We start from the raw sequence: 13705 nt of genomic DNA, 5'->3' as shown, positions 1-13705 counted from the left end.
AAATTCTAAAAATCTCCAGAAAGGGAAAAGACATTATTTACAAAGAAAAGTGAACAATAGCAGATTTCTTGACAGTAAAACAAGATGTTGAAGTTAATATTGCTTTCAAAATTCTGTGGAAAAATTATTTTGAATGTATAATTCAAGTAGCACTAAAAGGGATCCTGAAATCTGAAGAGACAAAAATGTAGGTTAATGATTGCCAGAGAAATAGAGAATAACTGTTTTTTGGTTTTTTTGTTTGTTTGTTTTTTGAGACAGTGAAGGCAAAAAAGAGGGGAAAAAGAGAGTGTGGTATATTCTCCGAAATAATTCAAAATGGGGCGGCGCCTGTGGCTCAAGGAGTAGGGCGCCGGTCCCATATGCCGGAGGTGGCGGGATCAAACTTAGCCCCGGCCAAAAAAAAAAAAGAAAGAATTCAAAATGAAGCATTGCCCTACAACTAGGAGAATATGGGGAAGAAGATGGAATTTAAAGTATGTGATTTAAAAAAAAACAGCTCTAAGAATCTGTATAATTCCAATTTGGTGTTATATTAATAAAGAATTTTTCACAGGTTGGGAAAGAATATGATACCCTTTCTAAATACTCACCAAAGATGCCCCCAGCCCCTTCAGGCAAAGCATATACCAGCCCTTTGATTGATATGTTTAATAAGCCAGCAATCATCACACAGAATTCAGATAGGACAAATAATTCAACAGGTAAGAAATTTAGTTTGATTTATTTGAACATACCTTTTTAAATTTTTTAAAATTAATTTGTGAAGTAAATATTTTAGATAAATGTATTGTGAGGTAAAGGCAAGCAAACAGGTATAGTAACTGCACTCAGCCCTAGCTTGGGGAAGAGAATGCTCAAAACATAAAGATCTAGGCTTGGCGCCCGTAGTTCAGTGGTTAGGGCGCCAGCCACATACACCGAGGTTGGTGGGTTCGAACCCGACCCAGGCCTACTAAACAACAATGACAACTACAACAAAAAAAATAGCTGGGTGTTGTGGCAGGCGCCTGTAGTCCCAGCTACTTAGGAGGCAAGAGAATTGCTTAAGCACAAGAGTTTGAGGTTGCTGTGAGCTGTGACACCATGGCACTCTACCGAGGGGTAACATAATAAAACTATCTCAAAAAAAAAAAAGTCTAAACTGTAAGGCATTCTGATAACATTTCTTTGATGCATACTAATTCTATATACTGATCCATGTTTATACAGAACAAACATACTATTCAGAGTTACGGGGTAAAATGTACATAGCCTTATACTGTGTTTCATATTTGGTGGCAAATATAATTTTTTTAATTAAACTTTAAAAGTTCAAGTGATATAAGGCTGGGCGCAGTGGCTCTCGCCTATAGCACTCTGGGAGGCCAAGGAGGGTGGCTGGCATGAGCTCACGGTTTTGAGGAGACCAGCCTGAGTCAGAGCAAGATCCCATCTCTAAAAATAGCTGGGTGTTGTGGTGGGTGCCTATAGCCCCAGCTACGTGGGAGACTGAGGCAAGAGAATCGCTTGAGCCTTAGAGTCTGAGTAAGCTGTGACACCACGGCACTCTACTAAGGGTGACAAAGTGAGACTCTGTCTCAAAAAAAAAAAAAAAGTTCAAGTGAGAGAATTATGGTTATTAGTCTTAACAATAGGCATGGTCTGAATTCTTTTTTTTTTGAGACAAAGTCTCACTTTGTCGCCCCTGGTAGAGTGCCATGTCATCATAACTCACCCCAACCTCAGACTCTTGGGCTCAAGTAATTCTCTTGCCTCAGCCTCACGAGTAGCTGGTACTACAGGCACCCACCACAATGCCTATTTTTAGAGATGGGGTTTCGCTCTTGCTCAGTCTGCTCTCAAACCTGTGAGCTCAGGTGATCTACCCGCCTTGGCCTCCCAGATTGCTAGGATTACAGGCATGAGCCACCGTGCCTGGCCCTTGGTCTAAATTCTTAATCAGCATTTTTCATCATCTCTAAACAGATGATGCTACTCATCTCTAACAGATAAGCCTGCAGATGGAGCGTGCTTTGTGGAGGCTTATGTTCTAACTGCTTAAATTTCTTAACTCTGTTGACTATATCTCAACAAATCAGGATCAGTTATTATTTGCAGATGTTTCAGGCTGCTTTACTGGGTAGGCCTCCCTCTTCCTACATACTGTCTTTGGCACCTATACACCTGGAGACCTATGCTGTGACCCATGACCTGCCTGTGTGAGGTATCTCTAAGGCCCCTGTGGTGTCAGTGTTGCAGGAATCAAGTTTGCTCTGGAGAGAGCCTGCAGATGAGAGCCTGCATTTGAAGCTGTTGTGCAAAATATGAGAAATTTCCCGAATGGACAACTAGGATAACTTAGCAGAGGAAGATGGTAGTTTGTAGTCATTTGCCTTTGACGGAAGTACTATGAGTTATGTAAAATATAATGTTAAAATATATAATACTGTATGCACCCCAATCCTTTAAATAACTTTGGTTCTTGTTGGTAAAAGCTAAATGAAAATAGCAGGACTACTGAGGTAACTAGAGAATGGCAGGGGCCAGGCACAGTGGCTCACGCCTGTAATCTTAGCACTCTTGGAGGCCAAGGCTGGTAGATTGCTTAAGCTCAGGAGTTCAAGACCAGCCTGAGTTACAGCATGATCCCTGTCTCTAAAATTAGCTGGGCGTTGTGGCATGTGCTTGTAGTCCCAGCTACGCAGGAGGCTCAGGCAAGAGGATTGCTTGAGCACAAGAGTTTGAGGTTGGTGTGAGCTATGACGCCAGGGCACTCTACCGAGGGTAACAAAATCAGACTCTGTCTCAAGAAAGGGAGAGTGGTATGTTAAGGAGACAGCAAGGTTATATTGTAATTACTAAGAATTTGCAAGAATAAAGCAGAAAGAGATCTTGCACTGTTTTAAATTAAATACACTAGATGTATTATTTGCCTAGCAAAATTCTAGTGGGGAAAAAAATAGAAAGAAGAAAATGTCCATTCCACTTTTTGTGTTTTCCTGAAGTGGAAATATCAGCCTTTATTTGAATTGAGACATGAAGCATATAGCTTGGTACTTACGAGGAGTAGCTGTGGGGCCAACCTGCTTCCTGATTCCAGCCCCTTCTGGCTATGTGACCTGTCAGTGTGGGTGATGGCAGTGCCTTCCTCCAAAGGAGCCTGGGCAAACTGATGAGGACTCCGTAAATGGAATTCATTCTCACTGAGTCCTTACTGTGCTAGAGATGGGAAGTGGCCAGGATCATCTGCATTTCCAGTTTTCTCCCTTTCCTTGTGGGCATCAGCAGTTGGGTTGGAGCTATTGCCTCTGACTGCCATTGATGTTAGAGCAGTTCGCCTGTCTGAGGAGAGCATCCCAGTTCACAGCAGCATGGCTGGCTTGTCCTCCTGCTCTAGAGAAGAGCCCTCTGCCCCAGGGACCCTCCTGCACTGTGAGAGCCCCCAAGCCATAGGCTGCCTCTGTTGCCTCATAGTCCTTGTGCCATCTCAGCAATGACAGTGGCAAGGAAATGTGACACAATTAGAATTTCCAAGGAGGGATCATGTGGGTGACAGTTTTATATTTTAGTTCTACTTTAGTTTAGTGATGGTTTTCTAGGGTTTGCTCATTAGAATGTGCCAGTCAATTATTGTTCTCTGAAAAGCCATTACTGCTACGCTCACTCTGACAGATGTTTCAGAAGATGCCAGTTTACAGCGATCCGTTTCTGTTGCAACTGGACTGAACATGATGAAGAAGCAGAAAGTTAAGACTATTTTCCCCCACACTGCTGGCACCAACAAGACCTTACTCAGCTTTGCACAGGGAGATGTCATCACACTACTCATCCCCGAGGAGAAAGATGGCTGGCTCTATGGGGAGCATGATACCACCAGGGCGTGAGTCTGGCACCATCCCAGGGGGGCTGCCAGGGGCCCCTCACTGCAAGCTGCTATCTGTCTGGCTGAGCCATAGACTATCTTTGTGCTTTAGCCAAAGTAAAGTTTATATTTTAGTTCTAGTTTAGTTACCTGGAATTATTTGATGTCAGGTTATTTTCTGTATGTCTGCACATATTTAGGTAAATTTGGTGCATAAATTGATTATTAGATCATATGAAATCACCTCTCTAAAAGTGATTTTAAATATTCTTTTTTTTTTTTTTTTAATGGCTTTTAGGCCAGGCACAGTGGCTCATGCCTATAATCCTAGCACACTGGGAAGCTAAGGCAGGAGAATTGCTTGTGCTCAGGAATTTGAGACTGGCCTGAGCAAGAGCAAGACCCCATCTCTACTCAAAATATAAAGAAAGGCTCAGTGCCCATAGCTCAGTGGTCAGGGCGCCGGCAAAATACACTGGGGCTGGCTTGTTCAAATCTGCCCCGGGCTTGCTAAACAATAATGACAACTACAACAAAGAAATAGCTGGGAGTTGTGGCAGGCGCCTATAGTCCCAGCTACCTGGAAGGCTGAGGTGAGGCAAGAGAGTTGCTTAAGCCCAAGAATTTGAGGTTGCTGTGAGCTGTGACCCCACGGCACTCTATTGAGGGTGACATAGTGAGACTCCGTCTAAATAAATAAGTAACTAAATAGGAAATTAGCTGAGTATTGTGGCTAGGGCCTATAAGTCCCAGTTACAGGGAGGCTGAGGTAGGAGAATCATTTAATCCCAGGAGTTTGAGGTTACAGTGAGTGATAATGAGGCCATGGTACTCTAGCCCAGGTGACATAGCAAAACTCTCAAAAAAAAAAAAAAGAAATTGGCTTTTGATTTCTCCAGGAGAATCTGTGTATCAGATATAATTTGTTAGGATTTAACACATAGATAGTCACATCTTCACCATGTAACCATGAAGCCTTAATATAATTGAATCAGTTTTCTATGTAGATTTTTCAAGTGTATTAAATATAAAACCAATATAAAAAATAAAAACAGAACCCAAACCAAATTAATAAAACTACACATGGTTTTTGTGTATGTGCAAAGTACTCATTCATTTATAAGCAGCCTTAATTGCATCCAGTGTACATGTGGGCCTTGATGGTGAAATGGACTCATCTGCCCATGAGCTATCATCAGGACATTCTTTAGTATTTACTCTTCGGTCATCTACAGTTAATACCATAAAAGATCTTTTTTTTTCACTCTGTAGGAGGGGATGGTTCCCATCATCATATACAAAGTTGCTAGAAGAAAACGCAAAGGAAACAGCAACTATGCCCACACCAAGGTACTAAGTGAACATGGCTCAGATCTCCCATCAACAGAAAACCTTTAACTAAACTGTGTTTCCAGGCATAGTGGAATTAAAATGTAGACATGTAGCATGTCAAACTACATGTCTGTCAAACCTGTCAAACCTCAGGTCTTGTGGACCAGTCAGAAATAGAGAGTACAGCCCCACTGTGCTTTCTGTTGTCCACAAGCTTTACTCACCATCTGCTCTCTGAACTCTCTTACTGTCCCCTACCACTTACTGGCGTTTTCTTGCCTTGGCTTCTTCACCTGTGCTCTGCCTTCCTTCTGCCTCACTAACCTCCCTCTTCAGTCCTTTCTGTGGCCTCTCTGTAGCCCGTCCATTAAACATTGGTATTCTTCAGGGATTGTCCTATTTCCTTGTCTGTGCTGGGCCCCTTTCATCTACTCCTGTGGCTTGAACTACATCCATGGGCTTCCCTTCGCACATTTTTACCTATAACCCCCAACCCTTATTCTAGTCCAGATTATAATAACAGTTAACGCTGAAACTGTCCAAAGTGCTTTACTTTGTTTAGTTCGTTCAATTCTTACAACAGCCCTATTACATAGGCTCCTACTTTAAAAAGTGAAACTGAGGCACAGAAAGGTTGAATAACTTGCTCAAAGACACACAGCTAGAAGTGGTAGAGCCAAGACCAGAACTCAGGAAGATCGCTTCCAGGCCTTAATGTAAATTATTTGTACATGTATGTGTAGTTGGTGGTTCTAGTTTTCTGTCCCATGGGCCTTTGGAAATGACACCTCTACATTGAACTAGTCATCTTTACCCTAAACTGGAACATCCTCAGTGTTCCATCTCCCAAAAATTTCCTTAACCTGTCATCTGTCCAGGCAGAATGCCTCCCAGCCCTCCATTATACTCCAGGTCTCCTGGCACCTTCCGTGTATCCCCATCCCTAGCAGACGAGCTAAAATGCCATTGTGCCAAGAAATAAAAACCAATTACCATTAAAGAAGTTCTTTTGAGTATTCATGTAAAGATCAGTAAAAATATTGGAGTGTTGTGTGTAGACGTATGTGCAGTGAATGTGTGTGTTATAGTCCCCTCCTCCTAGCCCCTTTTTGGTAAGTGATCTGTTACTGTGGTCCTGGGCCATGGGACATTCAGGATGTTTGGGATGCCAGTGGTGAGGCCTTATCTAACTTGTATTCTCTCGGCTCTGGTTTCAAGCCCTGCGCCAGTGAGGAGCATCAGCACTGTGGACTTAACTGAGAAGAGCAATGTCATCATCCCCCCACCTGATTACTTGGAATGCTTGTCCAAGGGAGCAGCTGCAGACAAAAGAGATGTTGCCAGAAATACTTCTACCTTCAAAGCACCAGTATCCAAGCCAGAAACCACATCTTCTGTGAGTAAAGCACAGAAGAATGTCCTGTGTACTAGACTTACCATCCCTCTGTATGCCCAATAGGGAGATCTAGGCTGCTGCTCCCATCTTAACCACCTTGCTCTGCGCTAGTAGCAAAGTGGTATCCCAGGCAGGGGTAAGGCATTTTCTTCTTTGTTCCTCTGGAATCCCTTCTTTGTGACAAAACCTTTAACCTCTTTGACTTCAGACCTTCTCTTGCTTTTACCTTATACATCTTTCCAGTGACAATTTATCTACAGTAAGCCTATAGTTTGCTTGATTTTATTAGGTCTTTGGGGGGTTTTGTTTTGTTTTTTGTTTTTTTGAGACAGAATCTCACTTTGTCACCCTTGGTAGAGTGCTGTGGCATCATAGCTCACACCAACCTCACTCTTGTACTCAAGCGATCCTCTTGCCTCAGTTTTTCATTTTTAGTAGAGATAGGGTCTCATTCTTGCTCAGGCTGGTCTTGAACTTGTGAGCTCAAATGATCCACCCACCTTGGCCTCCCAGAGTGCTAGGATTACAAGCGTGAGCCACTGCGCCTGGCCTATTTTTGTTGTTGTTGTTGTTTTGAGACAGAGTCTGACTCTGTCACCCTGGGTAGAGGGCACGGTGTCATAGGTCACAGCAACCTTAAACTCCTGGAGTTCAAGTGATTCTCCTGCCTCAGCCTCCCAAGTAGCTAGGACTACAGGCGCCTGCCATGATGATGCCTAGCTTGTTTTTTCTAGTTTTAACAGAGACAGGCTCTTGCTCTTGCTCAGGCTTATCTCAAACTCCTGAGCTCAAGCTATCCACCCACCTAAGCCTCCCAGAGTGCTAGGATAACATAGGTTTTTTTTTTTTTTTTTTTTTTAAGGACAGGGCCTTGCTCTGTTGCTCAGGCTACAGTACATTGGTGTGATCATAGCTCACCACGATCTCAAACTCCTGGCTTCCAGTGATCCTCCAAAGTAGCTGGGACTACAGGCACATACCATGACACCCAGCTAATGTTTTAATTTGGGGGGATCTTACTGCGTTGCCTAAGCTGGTCTTCTAGTCTCAAACAATCCTCCCGATAAAGCGCTGGGATTATAAGTGTAAGCCACTGTACCTGCCCTTATTAGATTTTTTATCTCCCCTTTCCTTTGGTCATGGCTGGAATCTTTTTGTTATTTAATCACCTTTTTCTACACTTTCCATTTTCACATTGTTTTCTGAAGGAAGACTTAAGGTTAAAAGTGGTAACTTTATCTTACTTCAGAAAGTGTAAACCTATACCAGGTGCTGTGTAAACTCTGTGTACATTACATATAGTTTTAAATAACTACATAAGTCAGTGGAGGACCTGGGCTCAGGGAATCACTTCCTTCATCTTTTTGTTTACTAACTGTGCATAGAGGTCTGCTGAGCACCAGGTCCTGGCATGCCTCTAGAGATACAGAGATGAACCAGGAGAGTTCCTGGCCTCTTTGGAACAGACAATAAATATAAACAAAAATATCAATGGTAAAAGCCAGGCAGAGAATTAAAATAAGGTGAGGTGATAATGGGGTGGGTGACAAAGCAGTTTGCTGAGATTAGCATGCTCTGGGTTGAGACCTGCAAGGGAACAGAAGGGGGCAACAACAGGCAGGGGGTCTTCTGCCAGGATAGCCCTGAGAGCTGTCCTGACTTGGGATGAGGAAATCAGGCCTCTCTACACACCTATGTGCAGGGGGCAAGACCTGCAGCCAGCACAGCTCTTGAAGAGCACTGACCACGGAGGGCTGCCTGCCACATAGCTTTCTCTACATCCAGCAGTCAGTTCCTCTGTCCTATAGGAGATGGGGGCACTCAGCAATGTACATCCGTGGGCTCTCCAAGGAGGTGACATTTAAGCTGCGATCTGAATGATAAGGCACTAGCCATGCAGGCACTGTGGGGAGAGCCCTGAGAGAGGGCATGTGCTCAGCATGCTTGAGACCAGCACCGCATGATAAGCTACTAGGTGACATTGAGTCCACAGGGGCTTCTTATCCTCCTGATTTTTTTTCAGTGTAGATTAGACAACAGAGGAGGAAATCATGGACAAAAAGGAGATGACCAAGAAGGAAGGAAAGGCCCAGAGCACAGGTGCAGGAGCCTGCCTGGCTGCAGGGGGACGGATGTCCACTACAGCAGCTGGTGGGCAACCTTGGTGCTTTTATGCCAACTTCTGCCTTCTTGGTGGAAAAGGAAGTTTGCCAGCCTACAGCAGGTGGGCAGTTGGTAGTGGTGAACAAGATTAAAAGAAGAGAGGTTGTGAAATACGTGTTTTGAAGAATGCAAATATCACCATGGGTGTGGGAGTCCAGCAATGGGGTGAAGGGCAGTGGGGAAGTCCCCTCGGGGCTGCATAATTGCTGGCAGGGAGAGTGGGAAGGCCAGGAGGAAAGGGTCAGGCAGTGGAATGGACTCTTCAGAGGACATGCAGCGGAGGAGGTACCCAAGGTTGCAGGATGGCAGAGCCAGGGGAACCTCAGCCCTCCTGGCCTGCACTGCACTGCTGCCACTTTCCACGAGTAGTAGGTACAGTTAAGTCCATGCCACTTTGATTGCTAAATTCTAATTATTCCTAGTTATGGTGTGGGTCTTTCTATAGCACATGAATATGCTGTCTTCTGGCTCTTGGTTGGTTGTAGCTCCACCACACTGCCTCCTGCAGAACCCAAGCTTACGGGTGGCCTATTTCAGCAGTGAGTGGTGCACAGGTAGTCTCTCAGTTACATAAAATGGATACTTCTCAAAATGTGCCCTGTGCTTTAGCCCGACCCTTAAGGAGTTCAGAGCTACCACAGCATGTGTGGGTCCAGGAAGTGCAAGCCTTTGAAATCTCACTTACGATACATCATTTGCACTTTTATCATTCCAGACTGCTCCAAATATCTGATTCCAAAAACTTTTCCCAAAAGGACACATGGGCTATTGAAAATAGAGCTTTTTACTCTGTCAGCAGGGAGTAAATGTCAAAACTGGAAAAGCCTACTTGGAAGGCTAATCAAGTGCTATTTTATGAAAAGCCCTAACATTTTAAAATAATATTCAAATCATTGGAAAAGTTGTCTTTGGATGTGATCGTGAGACATTTCTAAAAGCATAAAAGTTCCTTTTGCTAAGGAAAATCTTTTACAACTGCATGTCATGAAACTTAGGATGTGGGCATACAAGTTGTATTAGTCAGGTGTGAACTGAGTCTACAGTGCTTTTCCTATTTTTGTTTGATTTTCAACTTTTCTTTATGGAAAAATTCAAACATACATAAAAGTAGAAAGAATAATGACTTGCAGCTTTAACAATTATCAATTCATTTACCAATCTCGTTTCATCTCTACCCTACCCACTCTCTGTTCAATTTAAAGCTAATGCCAGACCTCAAATCATTTCATCTACAAATGTCATTTCAGCTATAAATATCTAAAAGATATATGATGCTGATAAATATATATTTAAAAATTTATAATTCCTGAACATCCTAAAATCGTCACAGTTCTAATGTCCAATTATCTCATTTAAAAACTGTTCATAGTATAATTGTTTGAACCTGAATCCAAATCAGCTTCATGCATTATAATTGATAAGTCTTGGGAGTCTTTGTCTATCGACAGGTCTCTCCTCTGTCTCTTCCCTTGTAATAGTATATTTATAGAAGAACCAGTTGTTTGTCACGGAGGGTGTCCCCAGTCTGGGTTTGCTGATTGCCTCCACATGGTGTCCTTCACTGCATTTCCCGGTTGCTCTTATTTCTGGTACGTTTTGGTTAGGGCTCGAGTCTTGATCAGAGTCTGTGTTGTTGTGTGACTGGTCAAAAAATTCTGTTTTGCTACAGCATTTCATCAGTGGAGGTGGCTACGTCTATGTGGAGGCACCTCTGGGGGTCAGGTTGTCTTTCTTTTTGTGATATTAGCAGCTGTTGATGATCACCCAGCTGCTCTATAAAAATTGTATATGCCTTCTCCAAACCTCATAGTTAGCCCTGGAATTATCAATGAAAACACTGACACTTTGCCCAACACAAGATAGTCACCAGTTATCGGAAATGAGCACATGTTTTATTTTCAGTGTGTTTCTCATATGGATAAAGCTTAATGGAGGAAGCCTCGATGCAGAAGATCTACCACATGGAACTGGATAAATTAAAACATCTTGGTTTTAAATATCAATATATAATCAATAATGACACCTTATTCCTTATTTAGCATTTGGTATTTAAATGTGGCCTAGATTTATTTTTATACTGCTTTATTGGCTGAATCATGACAATCTTGTTGATATCGGGAGGCTGTGATGAAAAGTGCTAAGACCTGACCAGAGTGAGCCAAGAATTGCAAACGGGTCTCCAGCTTCTTCTTGCTCCCGCTTGCTGGAGCAGCACACACCTGTAGTCCCAGCTACTCGAAAAGTGGGAGGATCACTTGAGCCCAAGAGTTCAGGGCTACAATGAGCTAGGATCATACCACTGCACTCCAACCTGAGTGACAAGAGACCCTGTCTCTCAAAAAAAGATTAAAAACAGAAATAGGTCTGTACTGAACACAAACTTTTTTTCTCTATTCATTATTCCCTGAATGATACAGTATTACAACTATTTGCCTAGCATTTATACTATATTAGGTATTATAAGCAATCTAGAAATGATTTAAAGTATTCAGGAGGATATACATAGATTATGTATAAATACTACACCAGTTTATATTAGGGACTTGAGTATCATGGGTTTTGATTATCTGAGGGGCTCTTGGAACCCACCCCTGTGATACTGAAGGACTGCTATATTTCACCTCAGATGTTCCCATCTGCTGGATATGTTAACATGCTGACATGAGGTTTCCTTTTAAAATTCACCTGGTGGTCACAGGTACAGGTTTTGGTTAAAGAGTAAAGTCCAGGTCAGGGTCCTTTTGTAAAAACTATCTAATCGTTATATCCTTATTCAAAATACTTACTTTAAAATAACATTTTGTCTGCTTACGAAAATAATCCAGGATTTTAGTGGGCTTTTTGTTTTTTTAGAAATTTTGGAAAACATTAAGTATTTTTTAAAATTTAATTATAATTTGTTACCATTTCATTCTATTTCCTTTGAAATAAATTAACGTAACTGTTTAGATATATTTATTTTAACCCCCTCAGCCCACCCCACACTTACACAGTGGGAGTATTTTCTCAGATCATATCAAAGCCGGACGAGCCCCTGAACTGCTGCCTGGCTTCTGCGTAGGCCCCAGCCTAAAAGGACAGTGGTGCCCTATCACCTAGCACCTAAGCATCCTCGCAGTGCTTCCTGAGTGCTGGCCTGCAGTCAGTCATCCCAGGAGGCAGGTGGATTGTGGGGCCTTGTGAAATGCAGAAAAGGGGAGAGCACAAAAAAATGACAGCAGCTTTCTTTTTTTTTTTTGAGACAAGAGTCTCACTATGTGGCCCTCAGTAGAGTGCTGTGGCATCACAGCTCACAGCAACCTCCAACTCCTGGGCTTAGGTGATTCTCTTGCCTCAGCCTCCCAAGCAGCTGGGACTACAGGCGCCCGCCACAACCCCTGGCTATTTTTTGTTACAGTTTGGCTGGGGCAGGGTACAAACCTGCCACCCTTGGTATATGGGGCCGGCGGCGCCCTACCCACTGAGCCATAGAAGCTGACCTGACAGCAGCTTTCTAAGATCCACAGCAGATTGAGAAGTCCAGTTCTGAAATTTCAACTAGCAGCTTATCAGTGTCTCTCATCAGAACACCTTTTCCTGATAAGACACATAGCATTATCATCTGCGTGCTATTATTTTAAGATCCTGTGCAAGCTGCAAAAGAGTGAGGGGAAACCACAACTCTTTCACCAATGATGTACTGACACGGTTCCTCTGTTGGATAAGCTACTATATTTCATCACTACAGATTCAAATCATGAGTTTGTCAGGCACGGCTTTGGGAATAAGCAGGCCACCAGCTGCAGGCAGGCAGGAGAATCAGTGCTGCTCTGAAGGAAGTAACTTCAAAAAGTGAAAATGCCCTTTTTAATAGGCCTCTTGGCTTTGGCAGCCTCTTCAATAGCAGCAAGAAGCGTGGACCTAATAATCTGTGTGTCAGGAGCATAAAAGAATGAGATTTGCTTCTGCAAAGGAAACTAGAAAATTGCTGGATCAGAGAGAAATGTTCATTGCCCTGCCAAGATGAGCAGCCACTGGGCACAGGGGCCAGTCAAGCACTTGAAAAGTGGAGAGTGCAATGAGGAAATTGAATTTTTAATTTTCGTTTTGTCATTTGAGTTTAAACAGCCACATATGGCTAGTGGCTACTATTTGGTCAGCTGGGTATAGATCATCCAAAATGGAACAACATTCTATTTAAATACTTGATCTTTAGCATGATGGTCAAGAAGCTCATACTGTGGCTGAGGCTCCAAAGGATGGCAGCCATGGGGGCCCTGGCACCCTCCATCCAGATCTGGTGACAGTTCTAAAATTGTACCTCTCAGAGTTCCTATACCCAACGGGATTATCTTTCCTTAAATAAAATACATAAACCAGCTGGTAATTGTTGGGGGAAAAGCGTTCATCTCAGGCCAAACACTGAGATCTGTGAGACGTGGACAAGTATCTCACCATTTTTAATTTTTTTTTTAAACAGAGTCTCACTTTGTCGCCTCCAGTAGAGTGCCATGGTGTCATAGCTCACAGCAACCTAAGTCTCTTCGGCTCAAGCAATTATCTTGCCTCAGCCTCCTGAGTAGCTGAGACTACAGGTGCCTGCCACAATGCCTGGCCAAAGATTTTTATATGTAATTTACACTCAAATACTGTCATTTACCACTAGAATACTCAGGCATAGGTATTCTATCCACCCAGTGCTTGGAGCTGTCTTCCAGAGTAGGAGCTTGAGCCCACTGACCTAGAAAGTTCCTAGGGTTGCCTTGTGATGGCCCATCTCAGAAGATCCAAGAGGAAGAGCTTCTCAGCTAGTGGCTCAGTGTATATACTTGCTAGGACTGAGGGTGGGGACTTGTTACAGGTCATGTTCTGTACTATAATTGCAACTGAGGAAGTGTTGGTTCCTTCCTAACTTTTCCAATAACCAGACACCCTGGTTAAAAAGCAGCCCACATGTCAGAGCGCATTTACCATAACCACGAGCCCCTTCC

At 43.1% G+C, this 13705-nt stretch overlaps 1 protein-coding gene across 3 annotated transcripts in view; it reads left to right on the top strand.

Moving 5' to 3' along the window:
- Positions 1-13705, top strand: part of BAIAP2L1 (BAR/IMD domain containing adaptor protein 2 like 1) — a 102751-nt gene that overhangs the window by 83509 nt on the left and 5537 nt on the right. For all 3 annotated transcript variants that reach the window (XM_053556694.1, XM_053556693.1, XM_053556695.1), the window contains 4 exons: positions 557-704; positions 3655-3862; positions 5117-5194; positions 6395-6572. In XM_053556694.1, coding sequence (XP_053412669.1) covers positions 557-704; positions 3655-3862; positions 5117-5194; positions 6395-6572 — 612 coding nt within the window. The remainder of the gene's footprint in view (positions 1-556; positions 705-3654; positions 3863-5116; positions 5195-6394; positions 6573-13705) is intronic.

Source organism: Nycticebus coucang, chromosome 12, assembly GCF_027406575.1.
Source record: "Nycticebus coucang isolate mNycCou1 chromosome 12, mNycCou1.pri, whole genome shotgun sequence".
NCBI classification, from domain to species: Eukaryota; Metazoa; Chordata; class Mammalia; order Primates; family Lorisidae; genus Nycticebus; species Nycticebus coucang.
Note: the sequence above shows the minus strand (reverse complement) of the source record. Positions and strands in the feature narration are given on the sequence as shown.